The sequence below is a fragment of the Brachyistius frenatus genome, unplaced genomic scaffold, assembly GCF_029030835.1.
Source record: "Brachyistius frenatus isolate BFR_SWC_R1_liver_20210118 unplaced genomic scaffold, ASM2903083v1 Contig_384, whole genome shotgun sequence".
Taxonomy (NCBI): domain Eukaryota; kingdom Metazoa; phylum Chordata; class Actinopteri; family Embiotocidae; genus Brachyistius; species Brachyistius frenatus.
In genome coordinates this window covers 65,001-84,923 of record NW_027210983.1, presented here as the reverse complement: position 1 = coordinate 84,923, position 19,923 = coordinate 65,001, and the positions used below count along the sequence as shown (strand labels likewise).

General features: G+C 39.5%; 3 protein-coding genes across 4 annotated transcripts in view; 2 read left to right on the top strand and 1 right to left on the bottom strand.

Annotated features, from left to right (window-relative positions):
- Positions 1-814: 814 nt before the first annotated feature.
- LOC138636543 (butyrophilin subfamily 1 member A1-like) lies at positions 815-5,289 on the top strand. Its single transcript, XM_069724596.1, has 5 exons — positions 815-824; positions 3,717-4,058; positions 4,733-5,020; positions 5,110-5,177; positions 5,260-5,289. The coding sequence occupies exons 1-5, from the start codon at positions 815-817 to the stop codon at positions 5,287-5,289; spliced, it is 738 nt and encodes a 245-aa protein (XP_069580697.1).
- A 1,095-nt stretch (positions 5,290-6,384) lies between these two features.
- Positions 6,385-15,864, bottom strand: LOC138636545 (Fc receptor-like A). Of its 2 annotated transcripts, XM_069724598.1 has the most exons (12): positions 15,752-15,864; positions 15,398-15,478; positions 14,975-15,075; positions 14,000-14,691; positions 13,769-13,828; positions 13,368-13,625; positions 11,348-11,593; positions 10,598-10,736; positions 9,211-9,273; positions 8,760-9,026; positions 8,155-8,394; positions 6,385-7,790 (listed from the first exon to the last, which is right to left on the bottom strand). In XM_069724598.1, the coding sequence occupies exons 4-10, from the start codon at positions 14,028-14,030 to the stop codon at positions 8,954-8,956; spliced, it is 870 nt and encodes a 289-aa protein (XP_069580699.1). In that variant the 5' UTR covers positions 14,031-14,691; positions 14,975-15,075; positions 15,398-15,478; positions 15,752-15,864; the 3' UTR covers positions 6,385-7,790; positions 8,155-8,394; positions 8,760-8,953. The 2 variants fall into 2 exon arrangements, with proteins under 2 accessions (XP_069580699.1, XP_069580700.1); XM_069724599.1 differs by lacking the exons at positions 6,385-7,790; positions 8,155-8,394; positions 8,760-9,026 and adding an exon at positions 9,370-9,524.
- A 3,840-nt stretch (positions 15,865-19,704) lies between these two features.
- The window catches only part of LOC138636542 (butyrophilin subfamily 3 member A2-like), an 8,220-nt gene continuing 8,001 nt past the window's right edge, over positions 19,705-19,923 (top strand). The window contains exon 1 of the mRNA XM_069724595.1: positions 19,705-19,747. Coding sequence (XP_069580696.1) covers positions 19,705-19,747 — 43 coding nt within the window. The remainder of the gene's footprint in view (positions 19,748-19,923) is intronic.

Here is a 19,923-nt window from a genome sequence, read left to right as displayed (position 1 = left end):
GTCAGGGTCAGATTGTGACTCGGTTTACCGGCTGATCTTCTTGTTCTGCACCAGCTGGAATCAGTGAGGGAGATCTGAGCGATACCAACGCTCACTGCAGCCATCCAGGCCAAAATCATCCCGTCACACCAGAGTCTCGGTGGAGGGGATTTCCTTTATTTTGATGAGGACAAACAATAGAAGAACCGAGCTCTTGTCTGGCAGGAGATTAATACAAAGGAATCATAATCTCGGATATTGTGATATCAGAAAGACTATAAATACTTGATAGGTTATGATCAAGAATGGGGTTAAATAGAAGTAACAATGGGGTGAAATGTGTTTATATGATACGCCCGACAGGTCGCACACATCTTACACGTACTATTATTAGCAGCCTTTAAACAACCAGCGCTGACGACCCATTTGATTTATGTTGAGCGTCAAAACCGCCCACTTTGTGAGCCATGTGCAAAACGCCATGTTGGTAACAGACTCCGCCTCCAATTCTTCCATATTTACTATCGTAGCTACAACTGGTTTTTGCACTTTATCTCGTTGTAGCACCGACACCATCGTTAGAAGTAGATATAAATACAAACACTTGACTTCATCATCATCATCATCATTACCATCACCACACTTAGGGTGTTTTGAGACGACCAGTACAAATCTTTTTTTTTTTTTTTTTTTTTTTTCATATCCAGATTGATTTTCGAAAGTCTGGACAGTAAAAAACAACAACACATGAAATGTGATTTTTCACACCAGCAGCTTCCATTTCGATAAACCTCAACCGGCAAAGCTGCATGTATGTCGTTGCCACTAGCAACCCATGCAGATAGGTCAGTGATGTCCGGACACACTAAATCCAAACTGCTCATTTACAAACAACAGTGTGGACAGTCTGTCCCTAAAGATCTGATCTGAGGAAAAGAATCCGATTGGCCTGCAGTCTGAACGCCACTTTAGTCACACCAACTGGTCTCTGATTGGTCCACATTGGTTGCAAAGTATTTCCGTCCACCTGCTGTTTACATGCTGTTTTTACCTGATATTCTCCTTTTTCCTCATCAGGTCCCGTGTCCTCCGTACTGGTCAGCTTACTGAGGACCGAGGAGGATGAATTCATCAGATCCTGAAACGTTCACGTCGGGGATGGTTGGTCCATCAGGCCAGAAGTACCTGAAAATCAAGTCTTATGTTTAAGAAAAAACAAATGATTATCGGGCCTGAACATGAATGTTGGGAACAGCAAACAGGCCTTTTATGGTGACATAACTGAAGGACGGCGATCCTGGGACACTGCAGGACACCTCGATGAAAGGTCACGGCAAAAATTTAGTGCACTTTGATTTAATCTAACAAGTATATCGTGTTGTCTGATCCGAGCATAATAACCTACGACATGTTTTAAGACCTCACAGGACTTTGAAGAGAAACTTGTATAAAAATGATTGAATGTCCATATTTTATGCACCGTGTAATATATTAAGACAAATTAGGCCCAAACAATGTGCAGCCTTTAGGGGCGACAACGAGCTACCTAAGCTGTCTGGGTCCTTTCCTTTCCCTTTTAATTATGAAATAAGAAAATGAAGGAAACTACAGTTTATAATCCTGACTGCTGGACTTACTTTAAGGATCATAGAATTCTTACAAAAAGGGACATTACAATGATTTATATTATTTTTGTATGACAAAATTTTGTTCAGTAAAAGAAAATTGAAGGACAGCCTGGAAACTAGTGACAATAGATGATGTAGTTTTAATGTGCTTTAAAGTTTTTCATTTAAGTTTTCGTTGGAAAAATAGGGAATATTTGAAAACATTTCTGAGGCAAACGGCATCACTTAGATTCAACAGGTTTTGGTACACATCGATTAATGCATCTCAACAACAGTAATTATTATCTACTCTGTGTATTTTAAAGTATTTTGTTCCCTGGCAGATTTCAGCAGGTGACTGTAGGCTCAAACCTTCAGTTAAATGTGTCCTGAATTTGTGCAAAAGGGTTCGGTACCCTTCTGTAAATACAGTAGTTACTGCAGTACTGCTGACTGACCAGGTGTAATACTCACATCTTACAAGACACAGTGCTGCTTATTAATGATTAACCAGAACAAGAACTACAGCATGTGGTTATACCGGACCTTGACTGTAAAAATCTCATGATAAGGTGACAGTCTGAGCCACAGCAGGTAGGCTGAAACAATACTTTACATTTAATGTAATATGTTTATTTAATGCTGTTGATTAGACCATTTTCTTTCTGAGGTCATCAAATACTGCCGTTGCCGTTTAAGACAAACGCCCAGAGTACCTCATTTCTTATGCTGTGTGAAAAGGCGGGTCAAAAAAGGGCAAGCGATGGTGTACAAAGTGGGTTCAGTCCGTGTAGGACTGGTTGGATGGAACGAACACGGGACTTTTCCCTTGTAGAGCAGTGTTGAGTCCTTGATAAAGCAAAAGTCAATGTTGATTTCTTATAAGGACCACAACCATGAGCTTTTTAAAACACTAACCACGTAGTTTTTCTGTCTAACCCAAATCAAATGGTGACCGTTCCAATTTTTACCGTACTATGATCTTTTTTCTAACAATAACTAACGTCATTTATGCCTAAATTTAAGGCACACGGTACTTTGTGTGTCCAAATGATACCTTTGAGAAAACAACAGTATCTGACCCACTGGGAATGAGAACAACATTTTACATTCATCCCCAACACGAGTTAATAAAGACAGTGGTGTAATAAGTGTGAGGGCTGTTCATGTGACGACACGCCGAGGGAAAATGCACACACAATACCAGCAGGCAGTTTCATTTGAAATTTTTAAGGAATTAAAAAAACAAAAACGACTGTTTAATCTAATGACAACAAATATTGAGGATTTTAGTGTACAGTTTGGAATATTTGTGAAACACAGGAAATACCAAATTCATGTTATGTAAGTATTATTAACACTGTTATTTGCATACATGTAAGTATAATTTTTGTGTCCTTTTAAGGGATTAAATTACTTTATCCACTTTATTAACATATTTAAATCTCTAGAATGCTTCTACTGAAGGATGGAGTATCCTTCAAACTTCCACTTGGTGCCGTCTGTGTTTTGGTTTTTCATCACACCTTTATATTCCTTCTCCTATTGCGAGGCTGTGGAGGTAAAGTATCAGTTACCTTTTAAAGCTCGATGAAACATTGTGTTTTGATGTATGACAATTATAAAACAAATTACAAGTTAAGGAAATCTAAAATGTGTCTGCGACACAGCATCCACAGATCTGGTTTTATTGTGTTTTAATGGTTATATGCAGATGACACTCAACTTATTTTAGCGTTTGACACATGAATTTCATACAAGTGAAGGTGGTACTATCTATGTTTTACCTGAAGAGAGGATTATTAAATATATCTGAGCTTCAAATAAATTTTACATCATCTGATTCCCAGAATTTCTACAAGTCAACTTCAGCTGGGAATCAATTTTCTACTGAACATTACACTAATTTTAGTTTAATGATTAACGGTTTGGTCGATGGAATCAGATTAGTCCTCTAATCTGCTGCAGATTGATTATAGTGATTATAGAGTAATTTAACTTATTTCTAAAACCAATCAAATATCTGATCAATTAAGAAAATAATCAGCGGATTCGTCTATTAGCTGAATTTAAGTAAATATCACAAAGCGGAGGAAAAGAAACTAACAATAACACATCATTTTCTTTCAGGTCAAAATCAAGTGATTGTTCCATCACAGCCAATTGTGGCGATACTTGGTGATGACGTCATGTTACCCAGCCGTGTGGAGCCAGCTGTGGATGCTGCTGGCATGACCGTCGAGTGGACCAGACCTGCTCTGACACCCAGATTTGTTTACGTGTGGCGTGATGGCGTCGAACTAGAGAGTAAAAAACATCCATCTTTTAAGACAAGAACGTCACTGTCCATCGACAAACTGAAGCTCGGAGACATTTCACTGAAACTCTCCAACGTGACCCTGAACGATGGGGGAAGCTACACATGCTTCGTTCCTTCACTTAATGGGAAATCGAGTGTGGAGCTCATTGTTGGTAAGTGGATCAATTCGATTTGCTTCACGGTGCAGAAACTCAGTTGGTTTTGGAAGTAAGTTTGAGTACAGCAAAAAATGTAAACCTTCCTTTACTTGATCATTTTCATAATTCAACTAAAGAGTGTTAACTGCACAAACAACAGCAATTTAAAAGACAAGAAAAAAAATGCTCTCACATCTGCAGTTGAAAGCACTTACAAGAGCAATCATGATGCTAGAAAGGATTAATTCTGTATGTAATAAATGAAATGAAACAGGAGTGTATTACATTTGTGAAGCCAACAAAGATCATTAATGATAAATAAATTGATATTACGTAATACTATGCTCTTCTCTTCTGGACACCAAATACTGCCACAGATGACTTGGGGTCTGCTGTAGTATAAATATATACAATTACTTCTGATTTCATTGTTAAATGATCGGAACGTACGGCAGGTTGTTGCTTCCAGCATTAAAATTTGAAGAAATTTCAGTAAATTTTTCTCTTAAATTCAGTAATGACTGCAACCAATAATGGAGGGGCAAGTAGTGTCATGGATGGTTATTACTACTAAGTCATTATTCCCAGGTTTGTGTTTGTCATGCAGTGGTAGATTTTAAAAAGGGTCGGGTGATTGACTATACAAGCTTACTTCAAAGAATTTTACATTATGTTCTCTTTGTCACCAGGTGCTGCTTCCTCACCTGATATCATCATAGCAGGACTTGATGAATCCTCCAGAGGAGTGATGTTGGACTGTAAGTCTGCAGGCTGGTATCCAGAACCTGAGGTGTTGTGGCTGGATGCTGAGGGAAACCTCCTCTCTGCTGGACCTACAGAGAGCGTCAGAGGTCCTGATGACCTCTATACTGTCAGCAGCAGAGTGACTGTGGAGAAGAGACACAGCAACAGCTTCACCTGTAGAGTCCAACAGAACAACATCAACCAGACCAGAGAGGTTCACATCCACCTTCGAGGTAGGAAATCAGTTTTACACATTTATACTTGTGTTGTTTTAGCCTCAAATCCCTGAAGTCTCATTGTTGGTGTTGTTTTATCCCTACAGATGATTTCTTCAACACGACATGCAGTCCTGCTGCCTCTCTGACAGCCATCAGCTTGGCCGTGGTTATCGTGCTCGTTTTTGCAGTTTCTCTTGTTGTCTGGAAAAGACGAAAATGTAAGTCAGTGTTAAATTTCTTTGGTACGTGTCAAGGTACAGTTCCTGGTTGGTTATAAAACATAAACAATGTTAACTGATCAATATTTAAAATGTTACATGATCTGATGATCCAAACGAGGTTTTTTTTTTTTTTTTTTTTTTACTGAATCATTTTATTTTTGTTCTAACTGTATTTATTTTATTTAAATACATTAGCATCAAAAGCATCTTCAGCCTTTCTCGTCCTGAAATTCAAAATGTTTATTTTTTTAATTTCCTTCCAGCAAGCCACAACTTAAAAACGTCACCATCAACAGGAAATTTCAAAAGACACAAAAAACGTCAGTCGTTCATTAATGAGGAGAGAGAAACACTGCAGGACGTATCAGAGAGCCTGGAAATGAAGGAGCTGAACGGGAAAGAACAAAACCTCAGTATGCAGTTAAAGGAACTAGAGGAAGAACATGGACATGTGGTATGGATGGTTAATTTTTTAATGGCAAAGAAGAAGCATCTGAATGATCAGGTTCATACACTCAATCAACAACTGCTCAAGTTAGAGAAGCAGAAAGAGGAAAACCAGACTCAGCTTTTAGACAACAAACCGACAGAACAAAACAACATAAAATCCAGTTCACAGAAACTCGATGAAAACAAGGGTCTCGATACCAAAACAAATCCTGAAGATTTGGAGGGAAAACTACAAAGCACAAATAACAATTTAGACTCAGTATTGTTTGTGGTTAATGTACTGATGGAGAAGAAGATGGAAATAAATAATCAGAAGGAGGAAATGTATAATCAGGTCGAGGAGATAAAGAACAATTTTAAATGAAATATGAGTTCAAATGATTTGCAAAAAATTGCATTGTTTTTATCTACATAAACAGTGTTGTATGAAAATAATGTGATGCAGATTTCAGTATATTTTATGCATGAATACTTTTAGCTTCTGTATGTTTGTGAATCAACATTAAAGAGTTGTTGCAAATTATGCACAATCATTTCTATTACAAAAAAATTACATTAGAAATCCCACCACATTATATTGGTGACTTGCCTGCTGTATGTATTTTAATATTGAAAGTTGTTGAAACAAACATTGTCATGAACGATGTCCAGAAATGGAACAAAATCAACAATAAAATCATTAAAAGTACATTTGTTTCCCTTATTTTATTCAGCAGTCATGGAAATCAACACAGCAGATTATTTATTACATTCATTCTTTTTTTAATTAGCCAACCATAACTACACATTTTGTCTTTCTTTTCTGCAGCAAGTGCATCTGTGAGAATATTATTTCTGCCGTCATGCATTATATTCTGACACGATGCAGTTCACCAACAACATGTTGAAGACATCAAAGATTCAGCTGACGGCATCAAAACCAATGTAACTGACCTCAAGAGAGCTCGAGCTGCGTTTGCTAAAACAAACCCACAGACTCGTTTCACAGACTCAGAGACGCTGTGGTTTTTCTGCAAATAGTTGGTCAGGCTTTAACACATACATAAACAAAAAGAATGAAACAACAAAATATATATAAATATAGAGACGGTGTGGTTTATAAACTGCACAAGTATGTTGACCTGTATGTACCTCTGAGAAACTTCACTTCATGATTTTGCTGCAGTCACAACACATGCAAAATATAACAGGCCTAAAAATGTAATAAATAAGAGGTTCAATCAGACAAATAAGAAACATGGTATTTTTTTTCCAAACAACATATTAAATATAATGTAATTTGCTAAATGAATTATTTATTATGTATTAATCAAATTAAGACCTACACACTGTATTAAGCAGACATTATGTAAATAATCATGTCAAAGATCAGAAAACATTGAGAGTTGTCCAAGTGAATTATTTGCACCTGACGTGTATCACAGCTTCTCTTCTGTCCAGATCAGTCAGCTGTAGTAAAGCAGAGATTTATTTAAATTGTTGGTTATTTTTACATCGTTTCCACGAGTGATAAAAATATCAGCAAGAAAATGCATGAAATAAATGAAATTGTGTAATTCACAATTTTTAGTTTACTGATGATCTAAGGGGATTTGATCATTTAATAATTTTGCACAATTCGAAAATAATAATTTAAAACTTGTATTTCTTGCATTTATCCACAACTAGCATGACTTTGATTCGTTTTAGTTGATGTCAAAGATGATATATCTGAAAAATTATTCGTCAAGTTCTGCACGAACAATAAAATCATCTGTCATGTTACGCTGACAACGCCCACATGTTCAGAGCTCGGTCACCAAGCGTCTGCAGACTCGTAATGTCTCTGTAAACACCACAAAAAGGGCCTGGATGGTTTACTGTGTTGGTATGAACACATTGTTTCTTTCCATCCAACGTTTTGCACATATTGGTTGCTTTAAGTGTTCCTTATAACAACTTAAAAGTATCTTGTTTTTGTTGGTGGTAATTGTTTTTTCTTTATCCCTGTTTATCACATGTTCTCAGCACCAAAATCAGCAGAGCCATCCACAGAACCGTGGCAACCGTCCTCATGAGGACGTAGAGGAGAACGGGAAGTTGGTCGTAACATAGCAGAGCCTCTTTGGGATATTCTGGAAGCACAACAGCAGCGTTAGCAATTTTTTTGTGAATACATTGTGACATATTTTTAATAATTTGCATTCAATTTTCTAATTTTATGCACAGCCACTCCTTAGAAATTTGTTTGCCACAGATGGCAGAAATATTTTGGACTACAGTTTGTTAGACCTGCCAACCAACCCCTAATTGCACCTGTTTTTTCAGGTGATTGTTAAGTTACAAAGGCATGCTGTTGCACACATTAAATCAAATCCTACATGGGACTGACAGAACCACTGTATTATGTGGCTAAGGAAACTGGCATTGTTTAAAATGCTATATCATATCATCATATCTTTTTCACATAATGTGCTGGTTTGTTTTTCCAAGTCTCACCTTTGACAAGCAGCCGGCTCTCTGGTGACTCTCCACCATCAGAGATGCTGCACTTGTAGAGTCCCTCATCAGACCTGGAAACATTGCAGATGGTCAACTTTCCCTCGTTGTTGACGAGGAGCCCATTTTTATAGAAGGACGCAGAGATGCTGGAAGAAGCCGTCTTGCTTTTGCAACGCAGAGTCACATCATCTCCCTCCATCACAGGAAGGACAGGACTCTCCATAATCACAGAACCAGCTGAAAAACAGTATTATCACTGTTGTTTTATATTTACAACCCAACACAACTGAAAAGTGTTGCTCACCAGTTTTAGAAAGAGATAAACCCTTGTGTCATTTTGTTTGTAGGTCTTTCAATCTTGTTTTATCTGTGACACCCTGTTCTTACTACTATAAACACATTCAGGTGCCAAATAAGTGATTAAAGTACTACAAACAATAAATAATTAAACAAGCTTTTTAGAAGTTATGGGCATGAATGGTCCCTGGATTTGTGCTGTCGCAGAGCTCAACAGTCCTGATTCCAGAGAAACTCATAACATGTTTTAAATATGAAATTCACCAGTGATTCGATAAACATGAACACAGTCACTGCGGCCCTACCAGTAACAGTGATGTTGACAGTGTTGCTTCTCTTTCCGTCTCTGGTTTCACACCAATATTGTCCGCTGTCTTCTACATACACATTTCTGAAGACACAAAGGGACCCATTTAAAACTCCCCAGTTGGTGCCACACGCCATATTTTCGCTCGGGATCTTCCTCATCAGTTTCCATCCAAGCGACGAGTCGAACCCCTCACAGGTGAAAGACACAGACTCGTATTGAAAGTACTGCAAAGTGTCTGGAGCGACGTGAGGGAAAGCTGCATCTGAAAAGTTTAAAAAAAAAAAAAAATATAAAACTGCACTGGCGCAAGTAAAGGAAGCTAAAGCCTACATGTGAAAATCATGATACCTAAGTGATGTTTTGGAACTGAACATGTCTGTTAGAAAGTTACTCAATCGTGCAAAAGTCAACAGTAATGATGGATTTGGTCATAAATGTCTACTTACAAGTTTTCTGAGTAGAAGAACTGCTCTGAACTTGAGTCACCAGCATCAACCACATATTTATCACTGTAGAAACAAAGAAAATGTTTTGCATTAGACAAAAGAATAATTATACCTACGAGGTCTAATAAACAACAGCAGCAAATAGTACTCAATACTCACATCGATAAATGCAGAGCGTCGTGCTCTCCATGTCGTCTGGCTGTCTGATCATCACACTGACGTTCAGCTAAAGTTTATTATAGACGAGAACCTTCACTTCCTGTGACTTTCCTCTGCGGTACGGAGCTGCTGAGGTTGTGTCACGTAGATCGACCCTGGACAGACAAGTGATCCGGCAGCAGTCAGTGACGTGACTACAAGGTGCCAAAAAGGTCAGCTAATAAACAGACGAACAACATGTCGATGTCTGAATCCCAAACTGGAATTAAACCTGTCCTTTCGTTTTATCTTATTAACTGGGACACTGTTGATCAAGTCCATGGCTGATATCTTCATATCATTTTATTTGCATGGGGGCACTTTTTATAGTCAGGTTGACGTTAATACTTCCAATCAAACATTTTGACCATCACCATCTTACTTATTTTTTTGGAGCCAGAAGTGACCATATTTGGACGAGCTGGGGCGGAGCGAGGGCAGCATGCCCCGCCCACCTATAACCAGAAACCTGACTGCACCCCAGGCCTGTCACTCAAAACACTCTGGTATTGCACTTCAAGACACTTCTGCATTGACTTCACTTGTCAGACCCGATGCAAATAACACTTTCATACAGTCGATGGTTTCCAACCACAACCCTTATAAATTCCTACAACTAATATGATTGATTTGGATACAAGCACACCTTCTTATATACAGCAAATAAATGGCCAGCAGAAATGTACACATTTAATTCCTTATGTATAATCCTATATATTTAAAGCTGGGTCTATTGTGATACCACACCATTCACCATTGAGACAGACATCACTGCTGCTTTCACTGTTTTCTATCAGGGTTCTTTTGTGGTTTGTTTCTTAAATTACCACCAGCATCTGTAGTATCTAAAACAAAACACAGAAGATGTACAGCACGTCTTTTTGTGGTTTTGGTTTTGTCTGCTTGTGAAAGTCAGACAATAGCAGCTGCACATGGTAAAGAGGCAGATTCTGAGCAAACCTTTTGCAGTTATTTATTTCATTTAATGAAAGTTAACACACGTTGAGCTCCTTTATGACCTCTGCAGGCCATTCTCCAAAAACAGGACCCCAAAATGACAAAGATACTGGACAGAAAATGTAGAGAGAAGGAATGACCAACATAAAGCTTCTGCTACTTGCTATTGTATCAGAAAGATGAGATCGGGAACGAAGGTGCGTTTGTCAAAGTGAGTCTGAGTCAGTTCTACCGAAATCTGAGTTCCCCGCGGTGAAGGAATCCCACCAACAGCAGCAGCACAGCCACCAACACAACGGTGAAAACAGTCCGTAAGACCACGTAAACGTGGCAAGAGTTCTGTGAAGAGTGGGGAGTTGCTCTGCGAAGTCCTGCAAGAAACAAAAGAAAACAGTGGTCATGAGGCATTGTGGGAAACAAATGTGTTGTTTGTTGTTTAGCTCAACATCAGATATTTACATTTACAAGGCAAAAGAAGTGAAAGGGAAGGAGGACTGGTGTTAGCTAAGAATGCTGCACAAAAACAGCTTTTATTTAACATTACTAATGCTGAAGAAGATGGTTCTCAACATCGTCCAAGTCTGTTTGTAACTTCTCTTTATTCATTAATAACCATTATCTGCTTTTAAAACGAATGTGACGTGTCGCAAGGGTTGATTTTGGAGCCATGGTTGTTCTTAATTTACACAAACTATTTGGAGACTGAAATATAACGTGTTTGCAGATGACACTCGTGTATTTCTCTCCAAAACCTCAATAACCTCACAACCATCAAACCAGACATCTTAACGGTTACGATGGAGTAACATTTCCCCCTGAATGTACTGTAGCTGAAGTACATTACACAATTGTTTAGCCGCTAATATTTGACATTTGATTTGATCCTTTTGATTTTAATATTATGTTTTAATAAATATCAATATAAACATTTCATTTAATAGTAAAAGAAATAGAATGACAACAAACAATCTTTATGTCTCACCTCTGACAGCCAGCAAGCTCTGAGGCGATTCTCCAGAGTCAGAGATTGTGCACTTGTAGAGTCCTTCATCCAACTTGGTAACTCTGTTGATGGTCACCTTCCCTCTGGAGCTGCTGCCGACGTAAAGGCCGTCTTTGAAGAAGTCAGTGATGAGGGTGGAGGCGCTCATCTTAGATCTGCAGCTCAGAGTCACAGAGTCTCCCTCCGTCACAGGAAGAGCAGGACTCTCCAGGATCACAGGTCCAGCTGAGCAAAAACAATTTCAGAAATACCGTTTTAATAGGAAGCTGCAGGTTTAACAGCTGGTGCATCTTTAGAATTACAGGAATAGGCTTCTTTTTTTTTTTTCTTTTTTTTAAAGGCCATTGAAGCCTCTTTATGATTACAAAATTCTTTACGGAGGTAAAATATAAGTAAACTTATGAAGATGAATGAAAGAGTTAGCAGAATGTTTCTGTTGTTCCTAAATGAAGCGCAGCACAGTGATGCACATGGAGCCGTGAGAAGGCATCACCTCCACAGGTCAGAGCTCCACGCTACATCACTACATCGCTACATCACTACATCACTACCTACATCACTACATCGCTACATCACTGCCTACATCACTACATCACTACATCACTACCTGCATCATTACATCACTACATCACTACCTACATCACTACATCACTACCCGCATCATTACATCACTACATCACTACCTACATCACTACATCACTACATTACTACCTACATCACTACATCACTGCCTACATCACTACATCACTACCTACATCACTACATCACTACATCACTACCTACATCATTACATCACTACATCACTACCTACATCATTACATCACTACATTACTACCTACATCACTACATCACTGCCCACATCACTACATCACTGCCTACATCACTACATCACTGCCTACATCACTACCTACATCACTACATCACTACCTACATCATTACATCACTACCTATATCACTACATCACTACCTACATCACTACATCACTACCTACATCATTACATCACTACCTACATCACTACATCACTACCTATATCACTACATCACTACATCACTACCTACATCACTACCTACATCATTACATCACTACATCACTACCTACATCACTACATCACTACCTACATCACTACATCACTATATCACTACCTACATCACTACATCACTACCTGCATCACTACATCACTACCTACATCACTACATCACTACCTACATCACTACATCACTACCTACATCATTACATCACTACCTATATCACTACATCACTACCTACATCACTACCTACATCACTACATCACTATATCACTACCTACATCACTACGTCACTACCTACATCACTACCTACACCATTACATCACTACATCACTACCTACATCACTACATCACTACCTACATCATTACATCACTACATCACTACCTACATCACTACATCATTACATCACTACCTACATCACTACCTACATCACTACATCACTACCTACATCACTACATCACTACATCACTTCCTACACCACTACATCACTACCTACATCACATCACTACATCACTACCTACATCATTACATCACTACCTACATCACTACCTACATCACTACATCGCTACCTACATCATTACATCACTACATCACTACCTACATCATTACATCACTACCTACATCATTACATCACTACCTACATCATTACATCACTACATCACTACATCACTACCTACATCGCTACCTACATCATTACATCACGACATCGCTACCTACATCATTACATCACTACCTACATCACTACATCGCTACCTACATCACTACATCGCTGCCTACATCATTACATCACTACCTACATCACTACCTACATCACTACATCACTACCTACATCACTACCTACATCAGGACATCACTACATCACTACCTACATCACTACATCACTACCTACATCACTACATCAGCATCAGCACCTGCGCTCCACTGGTACGTGAACACCTGTGATTTGGCGGCGGACTTGAACGTGTCTGTTACCAGTGACGACGATGTTCACGGCGTTGCTCCTCTCTCCTCCGGTCTCACACCAGTACTCTCCGCTGTCGGTGAGGTAGGCCGGTTTGATGGCACACGCCGCCGCCGCCGCCGTCACCCAGTTGGTGATGCACGCGCCGACTTCTCCTTCTCTCTTCCTCAGGACGGTCCATCCGGTCGTGGTGTTCAAACCCTCGCAGTGAATGGAGAAGGAGCTGTACTCGAAGACCTGCAGAGCGGTTGGAACGATCACAGCAAAAGCTGCAATCGAGACACGGACGCAAAAATAAATGAGTATTATTATGAAGATATTTTGGAGATCCGCAACACAAACATTCAGAGTTGTAGCTCCAAAAAACGGTTATATCAATATGCATGTTTTTCAATCAGTAATTGTTACTTACGTCTGTCCTGAGCATCGTTGATGTGAACTGGCGCCAACAGCAGCATCAACACCTTCATCACTGCCCAGCAGAAAAAAGTTAACAGACTTGGTTGTTTTTATTTGAAGTCTGTATGAAAATAAAAATCTACCGACCAAATTCCACACATGCAACATGACCTCTGACCTCTCTAGTTGTGACTAGTTGCAGGTTAGTTGCTAAATGTCCCACTGAGACGCGATGAGAACTCACCCAGCGTGATGCAGAGAGCTGTGACCTCCATGATGTCTCGACGGTCTGAACATCAGACTGAAATGCGGCTCGGTGAAATGTAGGTTGGACCCTCCTCTTCCTGTATGACTGACGGATAATGATGCAAAAATAAACGTGTGCTGAAGAGTCACGTGGCGGGGCCTTGTTTTAATATCTGCTCACAGATCTTTGTTATTTGGGTCAAACTTTTGTTTCATTTGATAAAAAGGCCCGAAAGGTTCAAACTCCGAAAGCACTTTCTGCTCAAAGCAGGCTGACTGGTGAAGGATTGTGGAGCTTCACATTCGTTCAGACACCAGAGGTGTGTTAAGGTCTCGCTCACAGTCAGAGTTGCCCAGCTGATAAAACAGATAAGTAGCTGACCGCAGTGAATGGATTTGGAAGTCGGTTTAACTGTTCATAACTGTGAAGCCAAAGAAGACCTCAAAATCAGGCTGATGACGACAAAGAAGACCACGTCTGGCCATTTTTAAAATGACGTGCGCTCATTTCATGTTTTATATTTTATTATGGGTGCATATACACCTCAAACAAAACCAACATATTACCTGTCAAAAATATAACAAACTTCTAAATGTCAAAGTTAATTAAAAACCACTTTTTCATCAATAAGATGCCACGTAAGGAAACCGAGGCTTCAGCCGGATGTCTCCACTCCCAGACTCAGTGACCTGGAGATGGAAGATTCACAGAAATTACAATTATTACTCTTTTTTTTTCCTAATTGCTTTTCTGATTGTAATCAATGTATCAAACGATGCTAATCTCATGAAACATCCCTGAATATGTGATGTACGTACTGTTTTGGTTAAATCTTTGTATTGCTGTAATTCAGACCGAAAATTTAGAGTTCAGAAATTTTTGTTTTTTAAAAAAAAGTCAGAGATCCTGAGTTCTTGTATGAAGTTCGAGGAAACATTTAGAGCTGAGCAGCGGAGTTATTTTATTCATTACCTATTTGATTGTGCAGTAGAAGCTTTCTGTATCTGCTGTATGTTGGTTGGTATCCGCTGAGGAAGTGTTGACCAACGTTGTGAAACTGGACTCTCCAGGTTCTGCTCAGGAAACACTTCAGTCTGTTAACATGCAGCACGCTTCAACTATTCTTTTATTTAATACCATAAGTCAGAGGATGCTGCGCTCGTTCTACCGGAGTAAGAAGAAAAAAACCAAACTTCTCAGAGTCTCATTCAGGAAGCTATTTGAAAGGTGCTGTGGTTTTCTCATGTGGTTTGTGTTTGACGTTTGGAGTCACGTCTTCAGCTCCTGAAATAAACTTCATGCTCAGGCTTTTACAAACCTCTACAAAAACTCTTTCATTCTGAAGCACAACGTTTACTTGCAGCATTTTGTGTTTGTCTGTAAAAGGAGCCGTACCTGTATTACTGTATATTACGGTTGCTGTGATGAGAGAGTATGTGGACCATTCAGGATGAACTTCACTGGTTGGTCCAGATGCTGAAAACACACACACACACACACACACACACACACACACACACACACACACACACACACACACACACACACACACACACACACCAATAAAATAGATGCAAAGACAATACATGTAGTGATTACATCCAACTGAGGTAATTTCGTTTGAAACAAACATCTTGAAGCCAATCAAACATAAATATTCGGGGTTCGGTCGAGTTCATGAATGACGAGATGTTCCGATAAATGAAAAAAAATGATCTCTTACATAACGACATGTTTCATGTTCTTTACCTGTTTGACTTTCACTTGATTGTGATGTTGATGTCTTTGAAGAAATACACACAGACACTGAAGTACAGAGATTTAAAATGATGTGATGATGTCAACACTTGGAAAATTGGAAGGTAAACATTGCTGTTGTCGGTAAAATCTACTTTGCATATTTATTTATTTTTTACAATAAAAACTTGAATGTTGACGTTATTTGCAGATGTGAAGGTCATAAAAATACATCCTACAGTTTGGTGTTTACCTTTTCGGCATCGCAGCAACTCAAGCAAAGACACAACCACCATGAACATGGCCACGGCAGTCGACAGGAGGAAAACATGCGGGAAGTGAAGGAGCGGAGGATGAGTTTCTACTTGAACTGATGGAGATGCTGTGAAGGCAGGAGATGGAGATGCTGTGAAGGCAGGAGCTCCGTGTCATCTTATGATGCTACAGCCTCAACTTGCATTTGTTGCGTCTCACCTCTGACAGACAGCCGGCTCTCTGCTGACTCTCCAACATGACCGATGCTGCACCGGTAGAGTCCTTCGTCCGACTTGGAGACGTTATCGATGGTCATGTTTCCATTGTAGCCGGTCCTCCTTAGCTTGCCATCTTTGTAGAAGTCAGCTACTAAGTCAGAGGAGTCTGTTTGCAAGTTGTTCCTGCAGCTCAGAGTCACAGTTTCTCCTGCCACCACAGGGAGGGCGGGACTGTCCAGGATCACAGAGCCAGCTGACAAACAAGACATTTACAAGTGGTACGTCCCGGGACAGGAAGAAAATGACTCGTCTTATGAGACGAATGTAGAACCTTAATGCAGAGTTCTTACATGAGTTGGTTTTTAAATGAAAGGTCCGAACACAGCTGCTCTTCTTAAAACGAGGACCAGACAGTGTTTTGATCAATGCAAACTTCTTCAGGTACAAACAACAAGTCTCACATCGTACATAAACATCTTTCTGATCCAGTACAACCTGTTACTCTGCCTCAAAGTCAGGAGACAGTCGGTTGAAGCTCGAGCAGACAAACATGTGCCCTCCATCCAGCAGGTGCTCATCAACCACAGGTGCAGATAGTTTCCACTCCTGACCCTCGTTTCCTGGCCTCATCACCTGCTGCTGTCCACTAACATTTCTTTTATTTCTTTTTTGTTTTGCACTTGTGACTACTTGTTTTTTTTTTAGGATGAAAATTAATGAACTATTTCAATGTACAGTATCACAAATATGAATATCTTGAACTTTATTAGCAGCATCATATTTTCTGGATGATTAAATAATCTTGAGACAATATTATTATTGAATTTCTGAGAGAACAATCAGTTTAAGCGTCAAAATAAGACGTCGTTTGTCATCATTTTCTGGAGGCACATGTAGGTTTGGTTTATGTGTTTGTTTTGGGGATGTTATTGTTAATGTATAGTGATTTGTATGCTTATATTTTTAAATGGATCAATACGTACCAGTAACAGTGATGTTGACGGAGGTGCTTCTCCCTCTTCCGATAGCCTCACACCAGTATTGTCCGCTGTCTGTTGAAAAGACTCTAGTAAATTTACAGGATCCTTTTGATCCCTTGTAGTCGACGGCACAAAACGTTTGGACTCCCATGATCGTCTTCATCACTGCCGACTGACTGAAATGATCAAATCCTTCACAGAAACAGGAGAACGACTCGTACTCAAAGAACTGCAGCCTGTTTGGAACCACACGAAGAAAAGCCTCACCTGTGAAAACAATTATTTTAATATTTTTTTCCGTAGTAAAATATTTCCTGTCATGTCGTGATCTTATTTTCACATCTTAGATCTCCAAACCCCAAAAATGACAGACTTTTCTTGAAGGTTAACGGATGAATACACGCGTGTGATATGATGCCTGTTTGCAACATGACATCAAATCTAAACCATGTGTTGTCGTTCCAGTAACTGTAACTCACCGGTTCCCTCAGCACAGTAACAGCACTGATCCTCTGCAAACACAAGCAGCAACACATTCATTACTGGGGAAACAAAGGAAACAGAGTCAGTAGAAGAGATAATACTTTCAACTGCACATGTGCATCTTATTAAATGTGACATTTAAAACATGCTCTTCCAATAATAAAGAGATGGAGTACTCACACAGTCGGACGCAGAGCGCTGCTGCCTCCATGCTGTCTTACTGATAACTAAGTCTGGGACCCACTGATAGATAATGGAGGTGTCCACTTCCTCTTCCTGTGCAGCTTTTTGTGGTGACGAGTCACACATTTGAAGGTTTGAGTTTGTCAGCGAGACTAAGAGCAGCTCTGAGAAAGGTCTAAAACATAAACCTACAAGTCTGCAAACAAAAAATGGTAGCTCATAAATGTTTAACAAAACTATGAAATACGAGGGTTGATGAAAACGTTTAGTCTTCAAAAAGTATTCAAAACCGACATTCAACAAAAAGGCATGAAATAATTTCAAACTATCAGACTTTTGTTTAGAGAGTCTTCATTGTCAGAAAGCATCATAAATAAGTCCAAATATGACTTCAAACATCTCCTACGTCTGTTTCACCTGGAAGAATCTTCACTTCTTTTCACATCCAGAGTTCATAACGTGGTTCTTATCAAACATTTTACAACATGATAAAACAGACTCCCTGAAGTCTGAGCTGAAAGTCCACATTCTGTTATTGGAGGACTGACGGTGTCACAAACTTAGTAGTTGAGACGACTCGCTGATATCTGCAGCAGGTATGTGTGCTTTTATAAATGCTTTGTGTATTTCATGTGGTAACATGTGACAAATCTTTTCAGTAAAACTTAAATCGTATTGATCTTATTGAAACTAGGACAGAGAGAGAGTTCTTCAAATTGTCCCTCTACTTCCTGAACATGAACACAATGTCAACATGTTGTTTACACGAGCGGAAAGAGACTGAAAATGATTCAATTCATTGATGTACAAGTTTGACTCTTGGTCAGATTTGAATCTCAACATATTTGGATTCACGAGACACCAAACACACGGTCGACATTCGAGTCCACATTCAGACACCAGCCAGCTTTATTGGACAATCACGTTAAAAAGAGGCAGAGCAACAGAAAAGAACAGGCCAAGAAAAATGAAGGCATCTTTGTGAGTTCTTATTGTGAAACTAATACGTGTTGAGCTGCAGACCAACGTGCTGATAACACATTTTGATGTGAGACTAAGAGGTTGTTTGTTCTATGGGGGGGAAAAAAAGATCAATTCCCTTATTAAAAGCAAAGAACTTATTGTGTTGGAATAATGAAAACCAGAAGGGCTGGAAAGGACACGATTATTAAGAAATCCCTTATTAAGAGTGAATGACAAAAGGCAGCTTAGTTTCATTGAAGCTTTTAGTATTAAAAAATGATGTATTTATTCCATTGATTTGTCTTCAAACTAAGACTAACTTCGCCTTCTTTTCATGGCGTAGAGAAAGTATTCAAAACCGACATTTATGATGACAAACTTTTAGATTTTAACCATACCGAGGAACGTTCTTGTTTTTGAGTGGTTGAAATACACGTTAAATATTTTACAATAATCTTATTTCAGTTTTCAGGATGCGTCACCAGTGGACCAGATTCATGCCGAAGTGTTGTCCCGGTGCCATCAGTGCTTTGTTTTTTCATTTCACTGCAGTCTTCCTTCTTCTGACAGACTCGTGCAGAAGTAAGTTACATATTAACAAGTCAAGAGCTGTTTGGTCACGATTAGTAGTCTTTGCAAAATTTAAGGAATTAACACCAGAGCCACTTGTGTCCTATTCCAGTTCATCTTAAGGTTTGGCCCGCAGACGTCCGTCATCTCTGCAGGTCTCGGCAGATCATCAGGGCCTGGTTGGGCAAAACCCATAGCCAGAACCAGAACCCAATGTTACTGTGAACATGGATCTGTCACCCTCCATAGAGAATCGTTTGCAGTTGTTCAATCCTACTTCCCAAAGACCTCGGGTTCATCTTAACCCATCAACATGTGTCGAAACCAGCCGAAGAAAACCGAAGCTGTGAGCCACAGTCGGTTCAGCCCGGCGACAAAGCCCAAAGAAATCACAGGGAATTACTGTTTTAATTACTGTGAGCCGGCCAGCCCTGCTGATGGAGGTCATCAGCTGGGCAGAAGGCGAAGGCGTGGGCCTTGGCATGCTGACCGCTGGCAACCAAACTGGGCTCAGCCACCAAATATGTTCTGG

Bases quoted from the DNA above. Each gene is read 5' to 3' on its own strand.
- LOC138636543 (XM_069724596.1), top strand. The intron at 4,059-4,732 runs GTAAGTGGATCA...CTTTGTCACCAG, and splicing joins GAGTGTGGAGCTCATTGTTG to GTGCTGCTTCCTCACCTGAT. The intron at 5,021-5,109 runs GTAGGAAATCAG...TTATCCCTACAG, and splicing joins GGTTCACATCCACCTTCGAG to ATGATTTCTTCAACACGACA.
- LOC138636545 (XM_069724598.1), bottom strand. From the start codon at position 14,030: ATGGAGGTCACAGCTCTCTGCATCACGCTGG. The intron at 10,737-11,347 runs GTGAGACATAAA...TGTTTCTTGCAG, and splicing joins GAGCTTGCTGGCTGTCAGAG to GACTTCGCAGAGCAACTCCC. The intron at 9,274-10,597 runs GTAGAACTGACT...TTGTTTCTACAG, and splicing joins CGCGGGGAACTCAGATTTCG to TGATAAATATGTGGTTGATG.